The 27,276-nt window shown below is 37.2% G+C and overlaps 6 protein-coding genes across 9 annotated transcripts; 3 read left to right on the top strand and 3 right to left on the bottom strand.

Moving 5' to 3' along the window:
- The first annotated feature begins 1,019 nt into the window (after positions 1-1,019).
- LOC119071794 lies at positions 1,020-2,038 on the top strand. The gene is made up of 2 exons (XM_037176859.1): positions 1,020-1,169; positions 1,230-2,038. Exons 1-2 carry the CDS (start codon positions 1,152-1,154, stop codon positions 1,965-1,967), a joined length of 756 nt encoding a protein of 251 aa, XP_037032754.1. The 5' UTR covers positions 1,020-1,151; the 3' UTR covers positions 1,968-2,038.
- Positions 2,039-2,151: 113 nt separating this feature from the next.
- Positions 2,152-3,908, bottom strand: LOC119071811 (zygote arrest protein 1-like). The gene is made up of 5 exons (XM_037176879.1): positions 3,800-3,908; positions 2,750-2,884; positions 2,654-2,695; positions 2,422-2,583; positions 2,152-2,342 (listed from the first exon to the last, which is right to left on the bottom strand). Exons 1-5 carry the CDS (start codon positions 3,800-3,802, stop codon positions 2,202-2,204), a joined length of 483 nt encoding a protein of 160 aa, XP_037032774.1. The 5' UTR covers positions 3,803-3,908; the 3' UTR covers positions 2,152-2,201.
- Positions 3,909-6,272: 2,364 nt separating this feature from the next.
- On the bottom strand, positions 6,273-10,080 carry LOC119071753 (nitrilase and fragile histidine triad fusion protein NitFhit). Of its 3 annotated transcripts, none has more exons than XM_037176789.1 (7): positions 9,957-10,080; positions 7,873-8,106; positions 7,639-7,806; positions 7,372-7,572; positions 7,101-7,313; positions 6,745-7,030; positions 6,273-6,657 (listed from the first exon to the last, which is right to left on the bottom strand). In XM_037176789.1, the coding sequence occupies exons 2-7, from the start codon at positions 8,062-8,064 to the stop codon at positions 6,299-6,301; spliced, it is 1,419 nt and encodes a 472-aa protein (XP_037032684.1). In that variant the 5' UTR covers positions 8,065-8,106; positions 9,957-10,080; the 3' UTR covers positions 6,273-6,298. The 3 variants fall into 3 exon arrangements, with proteins under 3 accessions (XP_037032684.1, XP_037032686.1, XP_037032685.1); XM_037176791.1 differs by having other exon boundaries at positions 7,639-7,790; positions 9,957-10,072; XM_037176790.1 differs by having other exon boundaries at positions 9,922-10,065.
- Positions 10,081-10,121: 41 nt separating this feature from the next.
- On the top strand, positions 10,122-11,011 carry LOC119071808. Its single transcript, XM_037176873.1, has 3 exons — positions 10,122-10,455; positions 10,523-10,811; positions 10,873-11,011. Exons 1-3 carry the CDS (start codon positions 10,238-10,240, stop codon positions 10,945-10,947), a joined length of 582 nt encoding a protein of 193 aa, XP_037032768.1. The 5' UTR covers positions 10,122-10,237; the 3' UTR covers positions 10,948-11,011.
- Positions 11,012-11,150: 139 nt separating this feature from the next.
- LOC119071762 (angio-associated migratory cell protein) lies at positions 11,151-17,504 on the bottom strand. 2 transcript variants are annotated; one of them, XM_037176806.1, is made up of 3 exons: positions 16,494-17,504; positions 16,253-16,428; positions 11,151-11,238 (listed from the first exon to the last, which is right to left on the bottom strand). In XM_037176806.1, the coding sequence occupies exons 1-3, from the start codon at positions 17,404-17,406 to the stop codon at positions 11,200-11,202; spliced, it is 1,128 nt and encodes a 375-aa protein (XP_037032701.1). In that variant the 5' UTR covers positions 17,407-17,504; the 3' UTR covers positions 11,151-11,199. The 2 variants fall into 2 exon arrangements, with proteins under 2 accessions (XP_037032701.1, XP_037032700.1); XM_037176805.1 differs by lacking the exon at positions 11,151-11,238 and adding an exon at positions 15,342-15,497 and having other exon boundaries at positions 16,494-17,503.
- A 962-nt stretch (positions 17,505-18,466) lies between these two features.
- Positions 18,467-22,700, top strand: LOC119071804 (synaptogyrin). The gene is made up of 5 exons (XM_037176870.1): positions 18,467-18,681; positions 20,375-20,606; positions 20,667-20,806; positions 20,873-21,047; positions 22,487-22,700. Exons 1-5 carry the CDS (start codon positions 18,580-18,582, stop codon positions 22,510-22,512), a joined length of 675 nt encoding a protein of 224 aa, XP_037032765.1. The 5' UTR covers positions 18,467-18,579; the 3' UTR covers positions 22,513-22,700.
- The last annotated feature ends 4,576 nt before the right edge of the window (positions 22,701-27,276 follow it).

Here is a 27,276-nt window from a genome sequence, read left to right on the forward strand (position 1 = left end):
ATCCTTGACTTTCAAGACTAATGCACAATGCGTATGCATCTTTTCTAATTGCGCGAAAACATTTAGCCAAAGTATATGTTTATATACTTTGCATTTAGCCGCCCACGTCACAAAACAGAGAAAAAGGACAAATGAACAATAGACGAGACTTTTGTTCGTAATTCGTAGCTTTTTCATTATACTTTTTTAACACAGAGGTAGACACATTTGCATGCATCAATACCCTCTCTAGTGAGAGACATTGCATGCAATTAAATTGAATTTTATAAATAAATCACTGGCAAACAGTAGACTCAATTTGCAAAAATTATTGAGATGGTGTTAATCAGAGATTCAATGCCAAAAAAACATCTGGCATCGGAGAGACATTAAATAATAGTTTATCTCCTGCAAGCTGATATTTCATACATTACGCGTTTCTGCATATAAACACAAACGCATACATAACCACAGCCTATACGATTGGATAATTCACACATAACCCACCTAGGGTAAATTTACTTTCCATCTACATATTTGAAAAAAAAAAAAAAATCGCCGAACGGCGGAAGCGAACACGGGACCAGCAGCATATCGACCAAACATGCTGACCACTACACCAACAAATCACATAACGAGGTGCAATTGGTGTCGGTAGTGGTTCGTTAGTCACTTCTACATCGATCAAATAATCAGAGTAGTCGGAATGATGTGATTTGAACGAAATGTTGAGGTGGATAGTATATGTGTGTGAGTAAGTAAATAAAGGATTCTCTGTATGATGTTTTTTTTTTGTTGTGAATGCGTTTTAAAACAACATGCTTAATTAATTAATTTTAAATTCAAATTTTTGTGGTTATTTCGCTAATGTATGAAATATCAGCTTGCAGGAGATAAAACATTGTTCTACCTTGATGTATATTTCTCGAATCACTTCTTATGTACAATTGTATATACACTCGCTGGCGCTCGTTATATACAATTGTACATACGAAGTTATTGTCGAAATATACACCAAGGTAGAAAATGTACTATTTTCGTTGAGCTTTTAACTATTTCATAACAAGAATTTTCTTCGTTTTTCTCATCTTTTGAACTTCTTTTTGTTTACCAATAAGAGTTTTCATTTTGTTTAATTGCTAGTATAGAGTGAAGTGCTTTTCCAAAAAACAATGTCACTGCGAATACGGGTAGGCTTGTATAGATTCTGTTAATGTGAAAGGAAATTATTCTGAAAATATTCTTTGAAGGTTGTACGCACATTTCAACAAGGATTCAAGCCCTATCGTCATTATGTGCTTCGTCAAATCGTTGTCCATAAACATACATCCGCTGCTACCGATGAATTCAAAGAGAATAAGCATCTATCCAGTGAAACCAGCGTTGACGATTCGTCGAAACTCGGCCAACGCAAGAGCCAAACGGCCATAGACATCGAGATTATAAAATTGGAATCGAAATTACTGAAAGAAATGTTATCAACCAAAGACGCGCTAATTCATAGCAAAGATGCTCTCATTGATAGTAAGAACGCACTCATTCAGAGTAAGGACGTCAATCTGGAAAAAGAAATGGTCATACGTGGCTATCTAGAGTCAGAATTGCTAGCAGTCAAACATAAACTCCATTGTCGTGGAGTTATTGAACGATTTGAGACGTTGAGGACGTCGCCATATGTCGGTCAGCCGAAAATGACGAGATCAGCTACATGGCAGAAAATTCTTAGCACCGACCTTGAACTACAGAGATGTCTAAGTGAATTGAAAGGATTTCCTTCGTCAGTATCGCCTTCATCAACACCTATAGTTTTAGCGAAACTAGTTACGGAATTTTACCGAAGATTATCCAATGACATTCACAGAGACCCGTCGGGGCAGACAATGTGTGTGATAAACAAAAGTTTTTGTTCGGACTGGGAGATGGGGTTTATGGTAAAGATATGTTCATCCATCCCAGTGCGACATAAAGTAGAAAATGCTGATCAGTGAGCGATATATATATAACGAAATGAAGTAAAAGATTTGGTATCAAACACTCGAAAAAAAATGTGTTTTCACTATGCTGCCAACTGCTGGTGATGAATTTTCTCTATTCAAAAGTGCTTTAACGGTTTTCGGTTATTCGGATATTATTACTACCAGTGACCCATATGGTAACAAAATTTATTTCTAAATCGAATTGAAAATTAGAACAAAAAAACGTTGTAACGCCCTTTCCGGATTTCAAATTCTCCAGGCAGAAAAACGTTTGGTCATGCTCTTAAGCTTTAATCGTTCACAGCTAAAGCCGAGCTTCTGGCACTTGCCACATAGTTCCGATTGATGTGGTTTAGTGATTTCTGAATTTGATTTTTCCAACGATCTCTGTAAATATTTTGAACAGTAAAAGGTTGTCCAGAAATTATCTAACCGACTTGGACTATTGAAAGATGAAAAGCCTTACCATTTTGATTGCGAAAGTATTAACGTTACATCGCTTGCACTTTTGTGGAACTTTGGTCTTTTTGTCATTTTCGAACCAACAATATGCTGACATCCAATGCTTCTGACATTTTTTGCAGTGGAATTCCCCGAAAAATGGTCCGATTCCCTTCAAGTGCATCTCCTAGTCACAGAAGAAAAATTAAATTTCCGACCACTATCAACGTCGGAAACTATGATCGCTGGCTACTTACATCTTCCGTCTTACACATTTTCTTAGCATTTTTCAATGGCCTCTACAAGATTAAAAATTTCGCTCAGATTGCGGTAAATTAATCGCATTTTTTTACCTGATTCGTTGCCATGACCTCCGTATTGCATATTCTGCATTTTTGTGAGGCATTTTCGAATGACTTGGACGAATTCCATGTGCTTTTACATTTCGAGCATTTGTACTCGCCGAAAGAAGGAATCTCTTTTGTGGGCTGCATTATGTTCAAAAAAGTGCGAATTAGCCTCAAAATATTTGTAAAATATTATTACAGAGTCAACTTGTTTCTCAATTAAAATAGTACATTTTCTACCTTGGTGTATATTTCGACAATAACTTCGTATGTACAATTGTATATAACGAGCGCCAGCGAGTGTATATACAATTGTACATAAGAAGTGATTCGAGAAATATACATCAAGGTAGAACAATGTTTTATCTCCTGCAAGCTGATATTTCATACATTAGCGAAATAACCACAAAAATTTGAATTTAAAATTAATTAATTAAGCATGTTGTTTTAAAACGCATTCACAACAAAAAAAAAACATCATACAGAGAATCCTTTATTTACTTACTCACACACATATACTATCCACCTCAACATTTCGTTCAAATCACATCATTCCGACTACTCTGATTATTTGATCGATGTAGAAGTGACTAACGAACCACTACCGACACCAATTGCACCTCGTTATGTGATTTGTTGGTGTAGTGGTCAGCATGTTTGGTCGATATGCTGCTGGTCCCGTGTTCGCTTCCGCCGTTCGGCGATTTTTTTTTTTTTTTCAAATATGTAGATGGAAAGTAAATTTACCCTAGGTGGGTTATGTGTGAATTATCCAATCGTATAGGCTGTGGTTATGTATGCGTTTGTGTTTATATGCAGAAACGCGTAATGTATGAAATATCAGCTTGCAGGAGATAAACTAATTTATCTACCTAGGTGAAATAATAGCAGTTAAAAAGTGCTATTATTTCGCCGTCGGTAGATAAAATAGCGTATTCACCTCTGTCCAAATGTTTATTTAGACACTTGGAGTTATAACATTCGCCTTCGGCTCATGAAATAACTCCCCAAGTGTCTAAATAAACATGTGGACAGAGGTGAATAATCTACTATTACCATTTTGTCATCGATATTTCCTCTTTTATTAATAAAATGTTCGGTCCCAGGCAAACCAGTCCAAATCTGAGTTGATCTTACACAGGCTGCTGTTGTAAACGAAATGATCGAGAAGGTTGATGAAAAGAAAGGCATGCTTTAAGTGCTAACCCAACCTTGAGTTGTACTGTTGTGGGTGAAAAAACAGGGTAATCTGCGGTCATATAGATAGGCGCTCACCTATGCTGCCGTCAATGTGCAAAATCAACTTGAATGGTCCCAGTGCCGTGCGTGCGTTGACCATCCTCTCATTCAAATATCCAGTCGTTGCTATCTATCGGTTTGCGAAATTTATGACAGTGCAGCACAGTGACAATAGTAATTATTGGAAACGGTAGGTTGTCTTTCTGTCTGTGCGCTGTTGCTATTATGAGCCACTACCGTAGTAACCATTACAGCTACTATTTTTGAGAATTACGAAATCCTGAGAGTTACCACTGCCAGATATTTATGTGTGCTCGACGAATTGTTTCACGGTGTGGGTGAATGGAGTTTAATTGAACGTGTGGTCGCAAATTTGATATTTTTCGATAATCTTAGTCTGTTCGTGACCCTGACCACGTAGGACCTAGGTTCCCTAGAGTGCTCTGTCGGTGCGACAGAATTGATTAGGGTTGCAATCGATAGGGTATGGAATTCTAATAGTCATAGTTAGAGATGTTGAAGCCCGTCCGGCCCGAAGCCCGGCCCGAAATTCACTTTTAAAGCCCGATCCAAACTGGCCCTACCAATTTGTGGTCCAACCCGATCCGAGCCCAGCCGTCCGAAAAAGCCCGATAATTTTCAATTGTTTGAAAAAGTCCTTGAAAAAGTAGACGTATATCAAATATACCATCGTCGCACTTTCAAGTAGCATTAGACGTTAGTCGGATATGATTTGATTACATTCTACAAGTTCAAATGAGTTCAACTGACTGGTATGTTCAACTGAATGTTAACGAAATGTACGAAAAATTTCAAAGAAGTTGCAAATTAGCGAAAAGAAAAATTCTGCGGGTACGTTGCATTTTTCTTTTCACAAATTTACAATATTCGCAATATGGTACAGAAAAAATAATACAAATTATGATAAATATCATATCAAACTGTACTAGTTATTCTAATAAGAACAAGAGGGAGTATTGTCAGTATTGTGTTATATGTCTGTTCCAAGGCCACATGAAGTGGCAGATTTCATCCGCAGGACATAACAACCTAAACAATTTTTTTTATGCCACCGAAGCGGCTTTAATTTGCAAAATTTGTTAAATCCGTCACAATTTTCGACAAAAAAATTGAGGTTGGATGAAATCGTCGTCGTTTTTGTTGTCAATTTCGATGATGGTGTATGCATATGATAGTTATTTCCAAAATTTAGATTTAGATTATTTTTACATTTAAAATTTTTCTGGATCTAATTAGAAAAGTCCGCACGAACAGAATATTTCCATTTTCAAAGCCCGTCCGGCCCGAGCCCGGTCGGGCCGGATAAAAAGTCGGATATCCCGACATTTTCGGGCGGCCCGCTCATCTCTAGTCATAGCACAAAAAATTGCTCCCGTGGGTGCGAGATAGGATGGTGGCGACTCATTAAAATTCAAAAGTGACGATCTTTGAAAAGTTCTACAGGCGTGGACACTTGAGACACAGAGGTGGTAATTAGTTGTACAAATAGAGGGACATTAGCTCTACCAATATCCAAAAACTTACTTTTTCAAATTTTCTGCATAGCAACTTTCCAGTGGTCCAAAGTTTTTCTCTGTTATTTGACCATAGTTGTGAAACTCAACGACACCTAAGTTACTTTCATAATAATGTTACGCAACCAAACTGATTAATTTTGTTTTGCTGGTAGTCTCAGCTTTCGAACATATATATATATCGATAACAGTGCCGTTCTGTTGAATGCCTAAGTGAGGTAAGTCCATCTACGACGAAATGTTAGAAATGACTTCAGAATCCCGGATCCAGGAATAAAACGAAGATGAAATAGGGCATTCGACATTTTTAACGTTCGCCGTAGCAACGGATCATATGAGTAAGGCTTGATTTCCACTCGCCAAAAAAGTACTCCGTGTGAAACACAAAATCGAATCTTCCCTTTTTTTGTTTTGTTCACTCTGACACGGAGTACTTTTTATTGAGTGGAAACCATTCTTAAGTGCTAAGGTATATAGTGTGCTTGTGACATGTAATTTGAAATGAAAAATTGATGCACAGGTGGGACACGAACCCACAATCTTTACCTTGTTGGGGTGATACTCTCACCGCTTTAAGAAGTTGAACCATCGAGACTCACATATTCACTTTTCGAAAGTTAAATTGGCAAATTGAACTTATAACGCTGAAATTCTTTCCAATCTTTCGATACGACAAATCAACTTACGAGCCACCTGTAATAAAGGTCACCCGTCACTTCCCAAGGAGTTTGATATAAAATTGAAAGAAACAGCTCATATTCGTCGAAAGCAATTTATTCGATCAGTCAAAGTTCTTTGAAGCAAATAATTTACGGTACTCCGACGCTTCCGCACACATTTCTTCGTTACTTCGACGCGTGGATGGATCCTGGTTATGTGCATCGTGCTGAGCCAATTTCACATAAATTTCGTCATTAAACTTAAAATCACCCTTACGTCTGGGCATTATATGGCAATGAAGGTGTTTCACAGTTTGTCCAGCAAACTCTCCATCCTGTACAGTAACAGTAGCCGAGCATGTTTGATGATAACTCTCCGACATTTTTTGAACCAGACAAACTGTACGAAAAAAGTCAGTCACTTCTTCCGGTGTAAGGTCTTTAAGACGGTTGGCCGGTCGTCGGGAGGCGACTAGGACATCTGTTTTACAGTTAGTTTTTGGTTAAGTAAATTTCTTATTATTGTAGAAGAAACGAAAGCGATTAAATAGGTAAAGTAAAAGGATACGTCCGGGTACAACGCAGCGAATGTTTGTGAAAGCCAAACTGTGGTTCGACTGATAGAAAATGGTTCCAACGGGAATGGGATACTTTTCGAATACAAAATCCGTTGTCGATGGTTGGAATTTCTCCGGCATCACAGACAACGAATATATGTCATTGCGACGATGCTCCAAGCAAGGCATATTTTGACGAACTTTAACCGCAACTTGCAGATCAATGTCAGCGACAGCGACGTCTACGTCTTTGTCATTATCGCATTTGGCTATGATTTTACCCCAAGGGTTGACGACCTGTTGAAGCGAATAAATCAGATTTTATGGAGTGTTGAGCTGAGTGAATGCATTTCATGGGTCAACGAACCATTGCATTTCCATAACTTCGTCTCTTCTCGTTGTGGTATCCAATTTGTGCGGATGCTACGACAAAGCATTGATTTTCGATGGCACGTGCCCTGAGTAAAGTTTCCCAATGCGCTTCACCGGTTGTGTATGCAAATGCGGAAGGATATGTTAAGATCTCAGCACCTTGTTTACGCAGTAGTGTGCTCAATTCGGGGAATCGAAGGTCGTAACACTGTAACATATTCAGATTTACGATTTTCATCTAAACGTAAATTCAGTTCAGGGCTTACTATCATGACACCGACATTACCAATGGGCGATGGAATTGGTGCTAAAATGGAGCGCCCTCCTTCAACAATCTTCGATTCACGAAATTTAAATTCCGGAGTGTCGACATCAAATAAATGGAGTTTTCTGTAGTTACCAACGATTCCGCCCTCATCGTTTACAATCACGTGTGAATTGAAGATTTTGTCACTTTCGGAGTCATTCTAAAGAACAACGGTTTGCGTTAAGCGGAAGTTAGTTCAATCGGCGAATTGCTAATATAAACTCACCGTTTTCGGGACCTTCTCATGGAATCCACCAATGGACAGCCAGACTTTATTCGATTTCGATAAATTCTTGTAGTATGACATCGTGTCGCCATCGATTGTCTGAGATAATTTTAGCGTTTCAGGTACATTTCCACCCACATAGTCACAGCATTCTGGTAAAAATATAAACTGAAAAATGTTTTCTTTGATTGCAAAGCTACACTGTGTGAATGTGGTGTGGCAAAGTGTACTTACATTAGCATTCAGCTCCTTTGCCTTCTGCACAATATCGGTTACTTGTGACCGATTCTTTTCAGGGTCATTGGTTGATCGCATGTGGCATATCGCAATGCGGTTTGATTTACTATTCGCTTCCGTTGACATTCTTCTGATTATTGTCAATCTTTTGCACGCACTTTGTCCAATGTATTTGCGGCAAATAAACATTTCTTCACTTCAATGTACGGGACTACCACCGATAGTACTACTCTGTTAAAATAGGAAAGAAAATTGATCTATTGAGAGTCTCAATTTCAAACTGTCATTGAAACTCGATTGATTTTTTGTATTTTGATAAAGTGTCGGAAACTGCATGGTTCTCAGAACTTCCAACTTCGAAACGGAAGGTATACAAGACGGTTACTTTGTAAAGAGTCAGTCAAAATGCCTTCTGATGGAACCGTGGGAAGTCTACCAAAAGTCTTATCTTGAAACTTAAAAGAATCTCTTGGAGGAGCTCTTTTTCCGGAATGGAAGCAGAGACCTAAAACTTACATCGAGGGTTTCGACAAGGTGGGGTTGAACAAAACTGAAATAGTGTCGCGACACCACCTCTGATTTTTCTTCATGTTCTTATTGAGGGACTCGAGTACTATAAGGAACCACATTCAGTTAGCGGATCCATCCTGCCGTTTCGGAGAACCAGCACTCATGGCCGTGCGGGACCGACGAGTCAATTTGAATACAGATTGTTATCGCAACGGATAGAGGGACTAATTCTAAGCTAATTCGTCTTAAAATGGCTTCCCTTGACAACTTCACCACGTAACCACAGCCACGTAGCTGATTTCCACATATTCCCACATATTATAACCGACTCCAGCTGCACGTTATTATTGTGAGAAAGGAACGGGCACTTGAAGATGGATGATAAATTGAAAATTTCGTTGTAGAGTGAGCAGCAAACAAAATGTTGTAAAAGATACTTGTTGTGAGGCTGGTGCTGGTATCGTTGTAAAGCTTAGACTGCAGGCTGAACAGGTTATTGTTTTGTTACAAGAAAAGTCTACCTGTGTATTACAGAGGAGTTCAAGTTTCGCCGAGGATGATGAAAATAAACTTTTTCAAATATTGTACAATACAGAAAATTTTGGCAAAATCCATTCTCGGCATTTAGAAGAGCATATAGTCCTCTACCAATATCGCCATTCAAAGAGTTTCAAACTCTCTTCATCTTGGACATATCACGATTTAAAAATGTCGAAATTTCGACTTTAGCTGGCAGTGGTTACGTGGTGAAGTTGTCGAGGGAAGCCATTTTACCACAAATCAGCTTAGTATTAGTCACTCTATCCGTTGCGATAACAATCTGTATTCAAATTGACTCGTCGGTCCCGCACGGCCATGAGTGCCGGTTCTCCCCACCGTGTCGCAGTATTCATAAAAAATCTTCCTGAATCCTAACGTCTACAGTGATGCATGACACAAAGTGACGAACAGACACTTTTGGTTTTTGAAAGGAGAATTCTTCGATCAATTTTTGGAGGTGTCAATGTGAACGGCAATTGGAGAAGAAGATACAACCATGAGCTGTATCAGCTTTACAAGGAGCCCGATATAGTCAAATTCATCAAAATCAATCGATTAAAATGGCTCTGTCATGTACAAAGAATGAACGATGAACATGTACCACTGAAACTGCTAAATACAAATCCCGATGGAAGCCGCAGACCAGGAAGACCGAGAGCGAGATGGAAAGATGTAATTGAGTCTGATCTGAAAGTACTAAGAGTAAGCGACTGGAGAACGTTGGCGCCGAATAGGTCCGATTGGAGAAGATTGCTGGAAGAGGCCAAAACCAATAGTAGGTTGTAGTGCCCGCCTAAGTAAGTAAGTAAGAGCCTACAGTGATCATCGGATTTTTCGTCTGAATTTCAGTCGAAGAATTACTTGCACCCTTGCACCTTTTACACTTTTGAGAACCAGTCAAAGTTACATTTTTTTTTGTTATTCACGTCAATCACTGATTAGATAATGAGGAAATTCTTCATAATGAACACACCACACAGGAAGTGTCACACTTACATTTCTGTGCAAATATTTTATGTTAATCAACTTACGCCGATCGACACTTGTGATGAGAAAATCTTTCGCTTTATTTACTTATTTCACTTTTGTAAATAAGAGTCAGCTTAATCACGTCGGTGTTTTCCTTCAACAACTTGTCAAAATCCAAGAATGAGTGCGTTTGAATCATCTGTTTGCCTGCTTTTGACGCTTTTGACACATTTTGTGACAGCTAAATATTTTTGTTTATAATCTCGCTCGAATCGTTCCTTGGACCAAACTTTTTGAGCTTCTTACGCGTAAGTGAGCTCTTACATTGTCCAGCCGGTAGACAATGGGTGAAATGAACCCGAAATTCGATACAACGTCGTCAGTTCAACCGCCCCCACGAAGTGATTCCTTTTCTATGTCGGATTATTATTCGGACAATGACAATGGCAATGGCATCGACTACAAGGAGGAGGCAAAAATATCTCAATATCGCAGAGCAATACAGTTAATTGATCGGAAATGTGAACTTTTATCCAGAAACAATGAAAAGCTGATTCGAAGGTAAACGGTTTGGGAACAATCAATCCGTACTACCAAGGCCAAATTGACAGTCTCTTTATCTCTGCAGGATCCACTTTGTGAAGAGCATCAGCAAACGAAAGGAAAAGGATATTCTTCTGCTGAAAGCTCGACTGGACGAATACAATGATGAATGGCGCACAGCAGATACAACCGATACGGCGAGCAATAATTTCCCCTCATTGATTCGTGCATCCGGCCAAAACAAGTCGAAAAAGTACACTCCCCGCAAGTACAAGAAAAACACTGACAATGCAAACAGCTCGAAAAATGATGGAGTCACAACGAATGGTTCGGCAAAGGATAAAGAGTCGAAGCCTCGTAAGCGCCAGAAATCGGTAATGCATTTGAAACGGTTGCATTGCAATAGATCTGACCGAGCTGTCTTTTTTGTTTCAGTCGAAAGAGCCAAACGCAAAACGAGCATCGAATCAACAATTTATTCCATTGAGCGTGAATCAACAGCAACAATGATCTGGAGCTGATACATCTACTCGAAATGAATGAAATAAAGTGACGTGAAGGGGGAATCAGAAGATTTTTTTTTATTTGATCGACGAACCGAAGTGAGATTAGGGTCGCTATGAAGGATTGGCTAGAGTGAAAGTAGCACCGACAGGTTTTCAATTCAACATTTTATTTTGATTCAAATATAAAATTCTTAAAAATTTTCGATGTGCCGTCCTCCGATGTGGTAAGTAGAATCGATTTGTTTCGACTGTAGCTTTAATCGTACACCTCAGCCTGATGTCCAAGTAGTGAAAACTGGTATGAACAAAAAAATAATAATTTGCGATAGAGACAAAAATGAGCGATGATTATGTGGCGATAGCGATATGCTTGCAGTTTCAAACAGGAAAATTGGATATTTCTGGACTCACATCTTGTAATCTAAAAAAAATCCTAAATTTACTGAAACAATCATATCTCGCTTAGCCGTTCTTCGGAATTTCTAATATTGATCAACTGCGTTTCACTTTTCGACTTATTCCCCGACCAGCACACAATTCCTAATTGGTCTCCCGATTCGGAACAATCTACTGATTTCATTTGTGTCCCAACTCCATTAATAATAGAGAAATGAAAACACAACGAAAACCAATTTATAAATGTCGTAAATGTCGTGAGGCTCCCCGTCCAGGTCCGAACTGGCCATACTGGGCGTTCGGGCGATTCCCGAAGGGCCTTTTGCCTCAGTCGGGCGAGGTCCCGGCAGGGCTTTTTTAAATTTCAACCATTTAGTGTTCAAACAAATGCAGCCCATTTTAGCGAACATATTGGAAATCCTACTGATTGGAAATCGAAAAAAAAATAACAGAAAGGCCTCAGTAGGAAATTTTTTGATTGGAAATCGAAAAAAAAAATTAACAGAAAGGCCTTCAGTAGAAAAATTTCCATTGGAAATCGAAAAAATTAGCAGAAAGGCCATAGTGAAAAAATTTCCATTCGATATCGAAAAAAATTAACAGAAAGCCCTCAGGAGGAAAAATTTTGATTGGAAATTGAAAAAAGTTAATAGAAAGGCCTCAGTGGAAAAATTACGATTGGAATTCGAAAACATTTTCATTGGAAATCGAAAAAATTAAGAGAAAGGCCTCAATTGGAAAATTCTGATTTGAAATCGGGAAAAAATTAACAGAAAGGCCCTGAGTGGAAACATTTCGATTAGAAAACGAAAAAATTAAAAGAAAGGCCTCAGTAGAAGAAATTCGATTCTAAATCGAAGAAAAATTAACAGAAAGGCCTCAGTTGGAAAATTCTGATTTGAAATCGAAAAAAATTAACAGAAAGGCCCTCAGTAGAAAAATTTCCATTTGAAATCGAAGAAATATCAACAGAAAGGCCCCAGTGATGAACTACCGATAGAAAACAATGAACTACCGATAGAAAATAATGAACTACCGATAGAAATTAATAAACTACCGATAGAAAGCAATAAGCTACTGATAGAAAATGGAATTTGACCGATGAATAGTTGTAAAATTATTAATTTATCGGTATTTTATCACTTTTTATCGGTAAAAAGTTATCGGTAGTTTAGAATATTTTTATCGGTACTTGTGAATGTGTCTATCGATAATTTATTATTTTCTATCGGTACCGTATTTATCGGTCATTTATTATTTTTTATCGGTAGTTTCGAATAATTTTATCGGTCGTTTATTAGTATCCAAATATTAGTCTGCTCAGCTGCCTGACTAACTTGTTATAGAACGAGTCATATACGCTAGGTTAAACGAGTTTGTTCACAGCAACAATATCACAACAGCAAATGTGTTCTAGAGTTGTAAATTTCGTTAGGACCATCAAAAAAATTTAACAATATAGTGTGCTTTCTATCTGAAGTAGGTCCCAGCTGATGGGTGGGTCAGGTTCTTTGACTGACTGATTTTCTCAATCAATTTTTGCGATTGTTATAAAAGTGTCATAGAACTGTACATCGTTTCTCATGCGATCGTAACTACAAATATTCGTAACAATTGTGTCTATTAAATCTTATAAGAACTTTACGGCCTTATGTTGTCCAAAAAAATTGGAAAAACGTCTTTGGTCACCGCACTGTGCGTTGCTTTGGTGTAGGAAATTTAATTCTCTATCGATATCATCCATAAAAATGCGAAATATTTTGTTCAGAGTGTTCGAAAATGGTCGAAAACTGAAATATTGCACTCTTGCACGGCAGACCCGCGGAATTGTGTGGACTACAGGAACATGCACTGAGATCACTTCGACATATGCAGGACCGTGCTGCTGGTGGAAGGGCCGCTACCTTCGGACTTACGCAGGCTGAAAATTGTTCCGCGCTAATTGGGCAACAGCATCTGCTACCCGAGTTTCTGTGGTGCCAGGTACATGGTCTCCTGCGTTTTCTGCAGGTTCAGTGTCAGGTACACACTCGAGAGTGCTATTTTTTGTATCTTCAGGAGAAGTGTGGTCTCGTACCCAAGCTGTGCGTATGAGGAGAAGGTCTCAATAAAGCATAAAGCCTCTTCGTTACTTTTCTAAAATTGATTCGATGGATTTTCTCCATTCGATAGAAATAATTTTCATTTTATGTAATTTTTTAGAAAGTAAAATTATTACATCAAGTAAGTGTAGAAAGAAAATCGGTCAAAAACACTCAAAAGAGTAAAAGTGACGCAAGTCGCTGTGCATACTTCCAAAACAACTGATATCGCTGGATGTGACGCATTCTGCGCTTGTACGCAAAAACTGTAACAGGAAAAATTTGACCAAAGAAATTCTAGAAACAAAATTTTACCAAAAAAATTTTGCGTCACAAAGTGGCAGATGATTCGGACGTATTCTTGCCTATTTTAAAAAATTTCTTAAAAGTACTTTCCTCAACATCTTCTGACGCAAAATTTTTTTGGTAAAATTTTGTTTCTAGAATTTCTTTGGTCAAATTTTACCTGTTACAGTTTTTGCGTACAAGCGCAGAATGCGTCACATCCAGCGATATCAGTTGTTTTGGAAGTATGCACAGGGACTTGCGTCACTTTAACTCTTTTGAGTGTTTTTGACTGATATCAGTTCTTTTGGAAGAATTAGTAGATTGAAAAATTTAAAAATTTGAAAAATTTGAAAAATTTTGAAAAATTTGAAAAACTTTGAAAAATTTAAAAAAAATTTAAAAATTTAAAAAAATTTGAAAAATTTAAAAAAATTCTAAATTTAGGAAAAAAAATTGAGGCGAGCAGAGCTTACCAAAAGCGAACAAATTTGTTCTACCATACCCATCCACACACACACATTTAAAGGTGTTCTTATATGGGGCTTTTATGGGAACTTCGAGGAGCCCTAGCTCCGAAACGAGGCCGGTTCCCCCCAAATTTTTTTTTCTGGAATGTCTTAGAATGACGACTAGAATCTACTCCCAAAATTTCAACAAAATCTAAAGAAGACTTTAGAAGATAGGAAACACGGACGGACGGACGGACGGACTAACAAAGTAACGTAGGATTTTTTCATTTCGTTTAAAGTACTGAAATTGACCAAAATGTATGGAAATGGGGCTTCTTGGAAGATTTTTTGCGTGGCCAAATTTTAAGCTGCAAGAACGTGTGATAGCTCGTTGAACTCGTACGGACGCCTAGTTTTTTTTAATGGTAATTTGGAGTCATTTGTATTTGAATTGTGGAACTTCAATATTTGCTGTATATATGGTTCTGCAGTCTACGACAAAAAATTTTTTTTTAAATTTTTTCTAGTAATAGGACTTGCGTCACGGGCGCTATGCTAACGCGCGCCCATGATTGGCATTGAATTTCTATTTTTCATAATTTCATCAAAACAACTTCTAGCAAACGAATGAGTCTCTCTCCCACTCTGTTTTTCAGCTGGACCACTCACGCAAACGAAACTGCTTAGTAGTCATCGGGAAACCGTTTCGAATAAGGCCCATTGTTTGATGCGTTTGCGTCTGGTGATAATTTAATGGCCACACGAAAATGAAAATGCAATTTACAGTAAGATACTATCGTAGCAAACGCAGTTTGTGTATCGCGTGCGGATAACACTTGAGTGAATGCGGGTCGACCTTTCATTGGGCTTTTAAACGTCGACCTGAGCGTCAACGATTTTTCCAGCAGTTTTCTTAATGTTCACGTTCAAATGGATGATTTTTAATTCGGGAAATGATTCAACGATATACTCAACGGTTATACTGAAAATTCATATCGAAATGCGAATAATTCTTCGAGATTTCATCAAACGAGACTGTTGCTCTTCCTCACCTGTAGTCCAGATGGCATAGAGGTTTTTTTTTCTCAAAAGACGCATTTTCCATTGGACTTTTTTTTATGAGCGCGCGCCATGCCGAACGACTATGACCAGCTGAAAGTGAAAGGTGGTAGTACTCCGACAGGTTTCAGTTCAACATTTTATTTTGATTCAAATAAGGCTTAAAATACAAAATTCTTAAAAATTTTCGATGTGCCGTCCTCCGATGTGGTAAGTAGAATCGATTTGTTTCGGCTATAGCTTAAATCGTACACCTCAGCCTGATGTCCGAGTAGTGAAAACTGGAATGAAAATCATTTTTTATCGATAGCAATGACAAAAATGTGCGATGATATTATGTGGCGATATGCTTGCCGCTTCTAACAGGTTATGGAAAATTATATATTTCTGGACTCACCAGCACACTCTTCCTAATTGGTCTCCCGATTCGGAACAATCTACTAATTTGTCCCGAACTCCGATTTTTGAAATTTTACTCGCGTCACAATTTAAAAGTCTCACGCAACATCTACCTGAGGACCGGTTTTTGTTTAGCTAGATGACTCCCGAATCTTGTTTTATTGGAAGGAACTTTTCTCCAAAATTAGGACGACTATGGTATGTCCTCGACGGACAAAAAGGATTCAATGGCCTCAGCCAAAACACTTCTTTTGTCAAATCTGATCACACTTGAGCGTTCCTTTATCAAGGACCAATCATGATCTACTTATATCGTTCCGCCACTATTCAATGAATTGAAAGACTACTTCAGCACACAACAATCTTCACATAAAAAAATCGAGCCTCAACGTCCGTTTTCAGTGGATTCAATTTTCGAGAGCAATCTATCCTGACCAGAACTTCTATCTGCGCTGTGAAAGGACCTACTATCAATTTTATCATTTTAGAACGGTATGGAATTCTGTTGCATTTCCCTTAAAACCAAAGCTAGTGGAATCTCTAAATTTGAAAGATTTATTGCCTGACGAATTTTACAGATAAAGTCCTCGAACTTCGGACCAATTTTTATGGAGACAGTAAAATAAGAAAAAATTACCTTCAGTTGACCACTGCGACCATCGAAAGCTCTTATAGCACCATCCAATGTTCCACAAAAAAGAGTATGATTCGGTGCCCAAAACAGTTTCGTTACACCGGAGCCGCCCTTCTCACATTCAACGCGAACCGCCTGCTTAGCAATGTCCCACAATGAAATCTTTCCTTGCAATGTTCCTAACAAACAAAACCAATATTTTAACTTTCGTTCAGTACTTTCACAATCAGATACTGTGACATACCACATGCGGCCAATTTTAAATCCGAATCCGGACAAAATGCTAATGATTCCACCGATCCGGAATCTGGCAGAAGATTTCCCAAAGCTCCGCTAGCACCAGCTATCAGAATTTTGCCATCTTCACTGCCACTTAAAAATATTCCATTGTCTGGATCGGCTGCAATGCAAGTAATTGTACTGGAATGGCCCAACGGAGAGTCGGCTAGTATTTCTTGTACAACCGAACTGGATTTAATGTCCCACAGTTTAATGGTGCCGTCTCCATAGCCAACAATCAGTTTTTTGCCATCGTTCGTCAACTCGCCAACTTCTGACTTATGACCATTTCCTTGAAGAACTTTACATTCACCGGATGGTATACGCCAAACGTACACTTCACCCGATTCACCTCCAGCTAGCAACACATTGGCCGATGTGTGCCATTGCATCCACGCCATATCACCCATGGAGAATTCCCATACTTTGGAGTAATTGTTGTTCACCTTGAAAACCTGAATATCTCCGGCAAGGTCACCAGTCGCTAAGAAGTTTCCATCACTGCTGAACTGAGCGCAAACAATCGAATCCTTGTGACCATCTACTTCGTAGACAACTTCGCCAGTTTCCGTTGACCAAACATAGGCTTTGTCATCCTCGCCTCCCGTCACGGCTAAGTCCAGACTTGGATGCAGAGAACCACAAAACACGGGTTTGTTATGCTTGGTAAATGTTAGAACAGCATCGTCCCGCTCAACGGTCATTTCGTTGTCAACAATTGCAGCATCATCACCATTCTCATCATCAGATTCGATTTGTTGTTCCCATTCATTCAAAACTTCGTCAGCATCGCCCACATAAATCAATTCATCACCATCGTCCTCTTCGTCTCCTCCTACTGAATTGTACGGTGACGTCGGCGGTGTATTATTTCTCATTTTTTTGCAATTTAAATGTTTCGTAAAATCATAACACCAAATGTTATCACAAATTCAAAACACGTTGTGGATGGAACGGATGGAACTGGAAGAAATGTCAAGTTGACAGAATGAAAAAAAAAAAAAATGAAAAAAGGCTAGAACTGAAATCGAAGGACGGTGTACTAACGATAAGGGGATTTCCGATTTTATTAGAGTAGCACTAGAGACACAATAAATTTAAATTTTAACCTCGTAATGACTGCTAGAAGCATTATCGAGTCTCTTCTTTTGGTGAGCCTTTTCTTATCATACAGTAGAGCTATTCGCGCCGTAAGTGCGGTCGAAATTCAAAATGGAAAGTGCGGAGGTCTTTCTAACGTAGCGTCATTTTCATATAAGGAAGCGTTGAAATGTATTTTTCGGTTCACTTTTTCATCGAATCGTTCACTCAAAATTCAAATTTTAGGCACATTTGCCAATGAAAGTAGATAAGTAGGTATGGCCAGTCCATACAAGTCGGAGCACATACGGATTCTTTTTCTGTAGTTTGTTATTCTTACTTTGTTACTTCTTTTTGCAATGCCAAATGTATGGTATGGAGTCTCAGGACTCTATTTAGAGTTACCACTGTTTCTACTGCTTCAAGTGCGTTGGTTTGGTGTGAAATCACACTTTGCTCAAATAATTTTTTCATAACATGATTCAGACATTGGTTATTCAAGCTAGTTAATTCAAGACTGTATATCGGAAGGTGGTTACCAATCGCGTCCAACACTATATCATACAACCTTGAGATTCTCTTCTTATTTTCAAGAGAAATTCCAATTTTAACAGTGATAAGAACACCGTTTCCCAACAAATTTTCAATAAAAAATGTTCAATGAATTTTGGATCCTCATAACGGCATTTTCAGACCATACCAGGAAGACACAAAAATCAAGGTCTTTTAAGAACCTTGACAAAAATACGCTTAAATCACTCGCGCTTTCTAGAGCTTCGAGATGTACGTGGGAGCTGGATTCTGCTCTCATTTGACATTTCTGTCTGGGGAGGCGGATTCAACATTAGATGTCATTCAAGAATTTTTTATATATAGCGAAAAGTACGGTGCTGGTGGTCGTGTGTGTTGTGTTCAAATTTAGAGCTAAATATTTTTAAAGGAGCAAATAAATAACGATATAAATTCTGAAAATGGATGTTGGCGGTGCATTCGGTGGTGGTAAAGCAGGAGCTCCATTCAATCCAATCTTATTCGTTCAAAGACCTCAAGTTTTCCTAAGGGCATTATGCTGGGTAAGACCAATATGAGAAGAAAAATTTTTGGTGTTTCATATGTACTCGTTTTGTTCGACAAGAAAAATCGATAGCAATGAATTTGCTCATGCCCACAATTTTTGTTCACCAAATCGTATACTACCTACATATAGAGAGAGATGTTTTTTTGTCACTGTTATCCATTCAGAGTTTTGTAATATACAATTTTGAATTCCATTGGAAATCAATTTATTTGGACTACATTTCGGATATCATGTGGAATATTTTATGATTAATTATGTCACCAGTTTCCAGTCGTTTAGGAACAATTAGAGCTTTTTTAAGTATTTAAAAAAAAACTTTTTTTTTCTTCTTGTCTTGTCTTGTTGTGTATACATATCACACACTCAACACTTGTGTGAAAAACAGCTACACCCCATCATGAAAGTCGTAGATTGTTTACCATTGAGGTGACAAGAAATTTCAATTTAGTAACACTTAACTGCGGATAAGACTATTTGCATTTGGGCTTTAAGTGACTGTACTGTTATTGAATGACCTAGACTCGTACTTGGATTCAGTTAGTTCACTGAGAAATCATTTAAATATCTCCAAATTTGAAGCGATCAATGCGAAATAATTTCAAGGTCCACATAATAGTCCAAGTGGAACGCAAATGGAAAACTTAGACTCAAAATTCAATATTGATCAATGTGAACTCCTATAACAAAATAAGTCGATGAAAGTCAGATTAGGAAACTCAAAAAATTAGAAGGGAAGATTCGTAGAAGATTGACGTCTCTCTTTAAGTTTTCCTTATTTTTACCTCGTTTTAAGTGTTGCGACGATGCGACTCTCTTATGTTCGTAGACATGAACAGATTTGGTGAACAATAAGCAAAATTCACGAAAAATTCTCTCCACTTGATCTCAATCTCTTCATCGAATTCAACAGTTTTGTTCGTAAACCTGAATTCGGTCAATTAAATTGTATGTTCTGGAATTACTGAAAGTTTCTATTTCGTTTTGTGTCTACGAAATTTTCCTTTTTTTCCTTTTTTACAAACGTATAGTACGAGGAAGAAAACTTTTGTACAAACAATGGTTGAGTGTTCATAAAAAGAACTCAAGACCAATGAACTTCCACGCAAATATTGACTGAAAAGCATAGGGCAACGGCACTAGTTACAACCCTCCTTTATTTTAGTTCCGAGTAAGTGTTTCATCTCATTCACGCATACAGTGTTGTCACTCGGATCTTTCTTTCACTGCTCGTAACAGGTGCCGATACCCTATGCTGTCAAACCTTTATAAGTTGAACGTAATGTTGAAATTCGGATATCAAGTTCTTTGTGTGAAATTTGCACGATTTGAAGTTAGTATGATGATTTCTACAGTGTGGAGTTCACAGTCTATCTCCTTACCTGTTGACTTCAAAATAAATGGTGTCAGTTGCTTTTCATGTTTGACCTTGAACTAGATGTTGGTCAAGAACCCTGATTCGGAGTTTTTAAATTAAATAGTTCAGTCGAATCGTTGCTTTGCATTTATTATTTACTCAAAACGTTAGCATTGGTATTGTCATTAATTTCGAGTATCTCTCACACATTTTTCCAATCGACGAACTAATCTCCACACGTAACTGATTCATCAGCAAACCATTTTTTTGTTGTTGTAAACAATTTCAGTTTTTTAGTGCTTCGACAATTGAAATATTTCTGTTTCGTTTTCAGTTATTTGCAATTGTTGTGTTCGGATGCATATCGTCGGAAGGCTGGACTGTTATCGACGGCAAAGATTCTTGTCTGTACAATGATAATTCGAATGCATGTAACTACGGTGTCGGAATTGGTGTGATTGCATTCCTAGCCTCAATGGGATTTATTGTCGGTGAATATCTGTTCGAACAAATGTCATCGGTTAAGACGAGAAAGCACTTCGTTCTCGGAGATTTGGGATTTTCAAGTAAGGACTCCCACTGCCATATGTGCCATTGACGGAATTTAATGTGCGTTGCATTTACAGGCTTGTGGGCATTTTTATATTTTGTTGGATTTTGCTATCTCACCAATCAGTGGGGAAAGGCGAAGGAACCACCAAACGGATATGGAGTTAATAATGTACAAGCTGCCATTGTATTCTCTCTGTTTTCAATTGTGACCTGGGTAATTATCACGGAGAACAAAACGACAATGACCGTCAGCTCATTTGATTTTATTTGTTTCATATAGGCTGGTTGCGCTTGGTTTGCATATCAACGTTACAAGCAAGGAGTCGATGCTGCCTTCGCTCCTACATATGAATCAGATCCCACAGCCAATGCATACTCAAGTTATCCGGTCGGTAATGTTGAATCTGAACAATACAATGAACCGCCGTTTGGCCAGCAACAACAACAGCAACGAGGTAAATCTAAATAATTTTCTGTGTACCACAAGACTTCTATTTTATCTCCCGATGGGCTCTTAAGAGATATTGTGTAGAGATTTTGGAGTTTTTCATGAAGTGGAATATAATGACTCTGACTGTGAGATAGAGGTGGGCGGGCTACCCGAAGTTGGTCAAAAACCCGGCCCGAACCGAACCCGATTCATTTTTAACGGGCTTCGGGTTATAGGGTTTCGAAAATTTGATTCGGGTTGGGTTCGGGCGGTTTCGGTCTTTAAATTAAAAAAAGTCGAACCCGACCCTAATTAATTTTTGTTAAATTCGTACAGTCATAAGTGGTGCAAACTGCAAACTTATCCAATTTCTCTCGGAAACAATGCGGATTTATGTATGGATACAAAATAAAAATCTATTTTTACGTTTCTTAAATATTTTGGATTTTATCGGATTTCAGCATATGTCGGGTTTCGGGTTCTCGGGTTTTTAAAATCGATTCGGGTCGGGTACGGGTCGGGTTGGGTTTCGAAAAAACCTCGGCCCGCTTACCTCTACTGTGAGACACTTCGTTTTTTCAAGCAAGACAACTAATTTGAAGCCTCCTAAATCTTGAACATTCAACATTCCTTGATGGATTTATACCAAGTTTAAAACAAAAATAATTCCAGCTAATCCTACAAGCGTACCAAGTGCATATAGCCCAGATTAAAGCATTGTAAAGAGTATTGGGCTGAGGTGAATGAAGCACTCGTTCGATAAAAATATATCTCGTTCTACAAACATTGATTCAACATTCAACTGTAACATCAATGCTTGATCTGTAATTTTGTGGAAAGAATTCGCTAACTGAAGACCTGTGCAAGAGCTGGCAAGAGCTTTATGTCTTCAGTCTTTGACCAACTTTCACTTATTGTACCTACTGCCAAATGTCACTGCAAAAAAGGAGCAACGAAGGAGCAGGGCCTATTACAGAATTTTTCTGAATTTCCAGAATTGAAATTCTCTAAAATAAGCGACTGACGGATCGACTGCGAAAAGATCATATTCAATTTTATGTAAACTGAAGCTCGGAACAGGTCAAGTTGGAAGTGACCTGAACCTGATACGGTATATTGGACCAACCAAGGCCTAATATTTGAGTAATAATTCTCTAAAGATTTCCTAAAATGACCGAAAATTTATTTGGAATCTTTATGAATCCGTTCTCAAATAATCGACCTTGGGACCAACTCTGACGTGAAATTCTAATTCGGGAATTTATATTCAGATAACCTGATAAGGTTTTTGAGAAATCTGATAGTGTATCATGTCAGGCTCAGATTGGTTGAACGTGACCTGTAGATTTTCAAGTTTTCGATTTTAAGTCGAAGGTCAAACCTGATGAGCCTTTGTTATAATCTAGTCAAGCCGCAAACGTTTTGGCCATAAAATAATTTTGTTTCCATTTTTTACCATTTCAGGTGAATATCCAGCACCGAATTACTAAAAAGATTTTACGTTAAATTGACTGTGTCATAAAGAATAATTTTGATTCAAAATCATTTTGAAATGAAAAGTTAAAAAAATAATTTCGGAGGGGCACAATTAAGATAATAAAACAATTGTGTTACACCGCCATATAATAATAATAATAATGCCGTGAGTTTAAAGATAAGGAACATGATATGGTAAGACCATTTTTTTTTGTTTTTGTTTTTGATTTTAAGACAAAAGACGAAGAAAATTTTTTTCACATCTTAAAGAACTTAAACTTAAATTTATTCCAAACTAGTCAAAACAAGGTGTAATGAATGGTTTAGCGTTGTTTAAACCACTGATAATAAAGAGCGTTTCGAATAAATATATATTTATTAGTCTAAATATATCTAGACATCAGAGTTAGCAAATAGAGAAATATAAGAAGAAGAGAATAATGAAATTGCGGTTCGTTCGCTTGTTTTTTTAATTTATTGAAAGTAAATAAATTTCTCATTATAATAAGTATAAATGACGCTCTCAAATCATGTGTTCAAATAGATCTGCATCGTAGATATTCTCAGCTCTTTTAATGTTATCTGTATCGTTCAACGTTTCAACATTATACCGTAAAAAATCCCCACAAAATGCCGTTCCATCCTTTCGTTTGTACTTAATGAATTCGTACTATTTTGGGATCGCGATAACAAGACTATCTCTTTCCCACAGTTGAACACTCTTACTACTTGTTAAGTAGTACTTGACCGTATTAGGTATGACGATACATCCAAAGTAGATTCCTTTGTACATATCATTTAAACGTGACGTTTATTGACGAATGAAAAACTGAATGAAACATTCCCCCGTCTATCATATCGACATATTCCAAGTTCAACCCGTTCCGAGCATTTTTTCCTATTTTACAACACAATTTACTACTGGAACTGCATTTATTCAGCGTTTTAACGCGTTCCAATAAAATGTTTGTTTTTTCTAAGTTTATCGACTTTGTTCCAACCAAAATTTCGATTCCCTTTTACATTTAAAACACAATTTCCAAAAAAAAAAAAAACAGGAAATTGTTCAGTCGACGAAAAGCATCTCTCATCTTGTTCCAAAGTTAGTTCACTTTGTTCGTCATCAAAGTTTCTAATAATCAGGAAAATTCCAGGAATCTGTTTGAATTACGATCTTCCAATAGTTATACTGTCACTATTACTGTCATTAATGATTACGTTTCTATCATTTTTCTGTCACTTTTCCAATTTTCTACATTCGAAAAAGGCCAATTTTTACCCATCGTCACATTGGTCGAGTCAAAGTTGAGATCAGTGACCAGCCGAAAACGTACTTTTCTACCGACTATAATAGAGGATTGAAAGAAATAATTGATTAAAGAAACGCAGAAACGTAAAATTTTCAAAGAAATAGTTAGTTGTTAATCTCGGGAAAAAAGTTGGAAATTTCATTTCGAGGGTGTCGTTGTAGTCAGAGCATATCGAGAACCACGAGTCACCCGAGCCAATGAAATTTAATTCTTTTCTCCCGATGTTAATACATAATTTTTACGCTACAAGGGCATGAAAGCTCGGTGAGAAAATGATCATTTTAATTTGGGGCAACAAAGGCGAGTTTTTAGAGCTTTTTAGAGTTTATAGCTATTTTCGTTGGAACGAGCCGAAAATACTTCGGAAGAAATAAAATGCATTTATTGGAACCAGTTTTATGTAACCCTTGATTCGATTCACTTGGTCACTTCCCCATTTTTTTTGTTCTGTTGCGTCAAAGTGTAATCGCTTTTCATATTTAAAAGGAATGAAGAAATTTAAATAATAATAGAAATTACTCAGTCATATTTTGAGCGACATTGTGTACATAAATGTGTTCCAAAATTAATAAACAAAAAAAGAAAGAAAAATAATAAATAAACCAAACTAATAAAAGTATTACCTTTGAATAATAACTACTACTTTATGGACAAGCAGCAAACCGTTGTCCACTAAACAAACAAACAAATCATCGTTGTAGTACAGACAGGAGTTATCAATAATATATTCTCATAAAAACCGCATAAAAAGTATAAAAATAAAAGTAAAAAAAAATTGTAATAAAACACTCAACGACCCAACACACAAAACAACAAAAAATAATTGAAACAAATTGAAATGAAAAATGTCTATAAAAAAATGGAGCATTCGTATATTTACATGTTATATTTACTGTAAAATTTATCAAAACATAAGGTGAAAATATATGCAATGACGGTGTCAAAATAAAATTATAAATTGAAAATCATTCAATAAAAAATAAAAAATAAAATTTAAAAAAATGAACTAGGAATAGTAGAGTTATTTACTGTTGATTAGTGTAGTAGGTAATAGCGTAGCAATATAATCTCAGTTTGATTGTTTGGTTTTAGATTTTTTTTCCTTTTCGTTTGTTTTGTTTTTGTGATTTTTAAATTCAAGATGATAAGTTTAAAAAAGACAGACAAATTATTACATTAAAAATATATACAAAGAGAGGATATTGAAGAACAAAATGGAATAATAATAAATAAATAAAAATAAAACAAAAAAATGTAAAAGCTTCTACCAAAATGATGTATGTACAATGTAAATGTGTTACAAAGAGTTTATTTTCAATTTGTGATTTTTTGGAAAAAGAAATATAGTTTCCATGTCGTCATCGTTGATTCAGTTTTCATTTATTTCAGCAAAGTGTCTATCAGTGGCTAATCCAGCAGCCATAGTACATCCCGTGTCCATGAAAGGTGGAAGGGGGAAGTTTGGAGTGCCGTGCTTCATTTTTTGACCTTTTCGGTCCACTTCAAACCAAATTAGAGCAACTATTAATAATGGAATCGACAGAGAATTGAATTTGCTACATCTAGGATTTTTTTTTTCAGATTTTTAGATTTCACAGGGTAGGCAAAAAATGCGGTCAAAGTCAGAAAATATTTTTAAACACCAATATTTTCACTGTTTTTTACACTTTTCAGGTAGAAATAATACTTTTTGATCATTATAATGTTCTAAATTCAAAATCCGGGCACTCCATCCATTTTTGTCGCCACCGCTCCTCGATGGAATAGAGTTCGTCAGTGATAATATGATCCTTCCAAACTGGGCGTCTAGATCTGAGTCGATGCGGTGGATTCCAGCCAGCCACTTGCCTCAGTAGATTATTGCGCGACTTTAGTTTTTGATTCAGCTTTTCAGAATGAAGCAGATAGGACAATGATCGTTTTGATTACTAAAAATTTTTTATGGGAAAAATCCACTCAAACGTTCAAATTTTGCTGCCAGTCGGATTCGTGAGTGTCTTAATTTGTCCTATTAGAACCTAGGGCACACATACATTTCAAATTCCAACTTTTGTGTCCAAAAACTCCGCAGATTTCTGAGGGACAAAATCAAGAAAGAAAAGAAAAGAAATTGGTTTTTTTAGTCTACTGATATCTGCCTTGCACAAATTACTTTCTCTGTGTAGAGAAACTGAGTTTCAATCCCCCAAAATGTTAATTATGCTGCCTTTGAGGAATGCTATACATACCGAACGAGCTAATCTTAATCTACTGACACGAGACAGATCCTTACAGGAATCACTAATAATGGATTTATGAACAGTAGGTACTGGGGGATTTGCAGAATATTTCTCTCTCAAAATGGTTAAATCAAATGTGTTGTAAAATGCGACCAGCGAGGTACTAAATAGGATATGTTTTGCTGTTGAGGAGAATTTTCTGTGCTTATTCGAAGCAGTTAAAATGCCATAGCTTGTTCGATACAATTTTTGGCCTTGCATCTAATATGCAATGCCTCTAAGTTGATCACGATCACGAAGACAGATGCACCCAAACTTTTTACATGAAAAATAATTTCCTTTAAGCCGTAGATCGAATTTTGTTTTACGTCGGCTGAAAATAATTTGCAATCCCCCTTTGTGGTATGGAAATTTGCCATCGTTGGTCACTGGACCAGAACGCATTATGTTGAAAAAACATTGATTTTCATTGAACCGCGAAATGTCATTAACTTCTGCTTCTACCGCAGCGTGGTGTTTTCGAGTTCGACTTCGACAGATGGAAAATTTCACGTGTTTATTGTACCGGCGTCGGCTAATGTTAAAGTATGCTGAATTTCATGACATGATGCATGTTTTACCAAGCAGACCGCGTTGTCTGCTTAGTAGTTTATTTGTACATAACGTCATGAAATCCAGTATAGTTTGACATGAGCCGACGTCGTGCGCTTGCACATTATCGTATGTTCGATTTAACGTCAGTAGTGCCAATTCTTTTGTTGAACACTGAGCTGAGTTATTGAAACGTGTAACATCTTTTACCATTTATTCAAAAACGTAGTGAGAAAATATGAAGATCGACGAACTACCAATCGATATACTGATGAAAATCATCCGCTATATACCAACGTTCAGTTGCAATGGAATTTTACTGGTAAACAAACACCTAAATAATATCGTGTGCAAGGTGTATTATTCCAGCGTCTCTTTACGGATCGACGAAAAGTTTTGTAAGAGTTTCGTTGACGGTGGTGTGATGGATGACCCCACCAATCGTTTACGAATCCACCGGCGATTTTTTCAACATTTCCTTTGTAATAATGATGTTTATGTGATGGATTCCGAATGGTTGCGAAGTATGACAATGTCGAATCGTAAAATAGCTTCATTGTCACTCCAGGGCTCTTCTGTTAATCATTTTTTGAATGGATATCATCGACCGATCATATGCCTTGTGAAAAGGTTTTCAGCTACTATCAACTCTGTGGTG

The sequence above is a fragment of the Bradysia coprophila genome, assembly GCF_014529535.1.
Source record: "Bradysia coprophila strain Holo2 chromosome IV unlocalized genomic scaffold, BU_Bcop_v1 contig_5, whole genome shotgun sequence".
Taxonomy (NCBI): domain Eukaryota; kingdom Metazoa; phylum Arthropoda; class Insecta; order Diptera; family Sciaridae; genus Bradysia; species Bradysia coprophila.

What these genes read in the sequence shown, in the direction of transcription:
- LOC119071808 (XM_037176873.1), top strand. Translation starts at nt 10,238, where the DNA reads ATGGGTGAAATGAACCCGAAATTCGATACAACGTCGTCAGTTCAACCG. An exon ending in AATGAAAAGCTGATTCGAAG is followed by an intron (nt 10,456 to 10,522) that starts GTAAACGGTTTG and finishes TTATCTCTGCAG; the next exon opens with GATCCACTTTGTGAAGAGCA. An exon ending in CTCGTAAGCGCCAGAAATCG is followed by an intron (nt 10,812 to 10,872) that starts GTAATGCATTTG and finishes TTTTTGTTTCAG; the next exon opens with TCGAAAGAGCCAAACGCAAA.
- LOC119071804 (XM_037176870.1), top strand. Translation starts at nt 18,580, where the DNA reads ATGGATGTTGGCGGTGCATTCGGTGGTGGTAAAGCAGGAGCTCCATTC. An exon ending in CGGAGATTTGGGATTTTCAA is followed by an intron (nt 20,607 to 20,666) that starts GTAAGGACTCCC and finishes TTGCATTTACAG; the next exon opens with GCTTGTGGGCATTTTTATAT. An exon ending in GCAACAACAACAGCAACGAG is followed by an intron (nt 21,048 to 22,486) that starts GTAAATCTAAAT and finishes TTACCATTTCAG; the next exon opens with GTGAATATCCAGCACCGAAT.
- LOC119071762 (XM_037176805.1), bottom strand. Translation starts at nt 17,406, where the DNA reads ATGAGAAATAATACACCGCCGACGTCACCGTACAATTCAGTAGGAGGA. An exon ending in TTTAAAATTGGCCGCATGTG is followed by an intron (nt 16,429 to 16,493) that starts GTATGTCACAGT and finishes TTTGTTTGTTAG; the next exon opens with GAACATTGCAAGGAAAGATT. An exon ending in GTCGCAGTGGTCAACTGAAG is followed by an intron (nt 15,498 to 16,252) that starts GTAATTTTTTCT and finishes TTTTCATTCCAG; the next exon opens with TTTTCACTACTCGGACATCA.
- LOC119071811 (XM_037176879.1), bottom strand. An exon ending in AAATGTGTAAGACGGAAGAT is followed by an intron (nt 2,584 to 2,653) that starts GTAAGTAGCCAG and finishes TTCTGTGACTAG; the next exon opens with GAGATGCACTTGAAGGGAAT. An exon ending in ATACTTTCGCAATCAAAATG is followed by an intron (nt 2,343 to 2,421) that starts GTAAGGCTTTTC and finishes AAATATTTACAG; the next exon opens with AGATCGTTGGAAAAATCAAA.
- LOC119071753 (XM_037176789.1), bottom strand. Translation starts at nt 8,064, where the DNA reads ATGTTTATTTGCCGCAAATACATTGGACAAAGTGCGTGCAAAAGATTG. An exon ending in GTAATGTCGGTGTCATGATA is followed by an intron (nt 7,314 to 7,371) that starts GTAAGCCCTGAA and finishes AATATGTTACAG; the next exon opens with TGTTACGACCTTCGATTCCC. An exon ending in GAAGTTATGGAAATGCAATG is followed by an intron (nt 7,031 to 7,100) that starts GTTCGTTGACCC and finishes TCGCTTCAACAG; the next exon opens with GTCGTCAACCCTTGGGGTAA.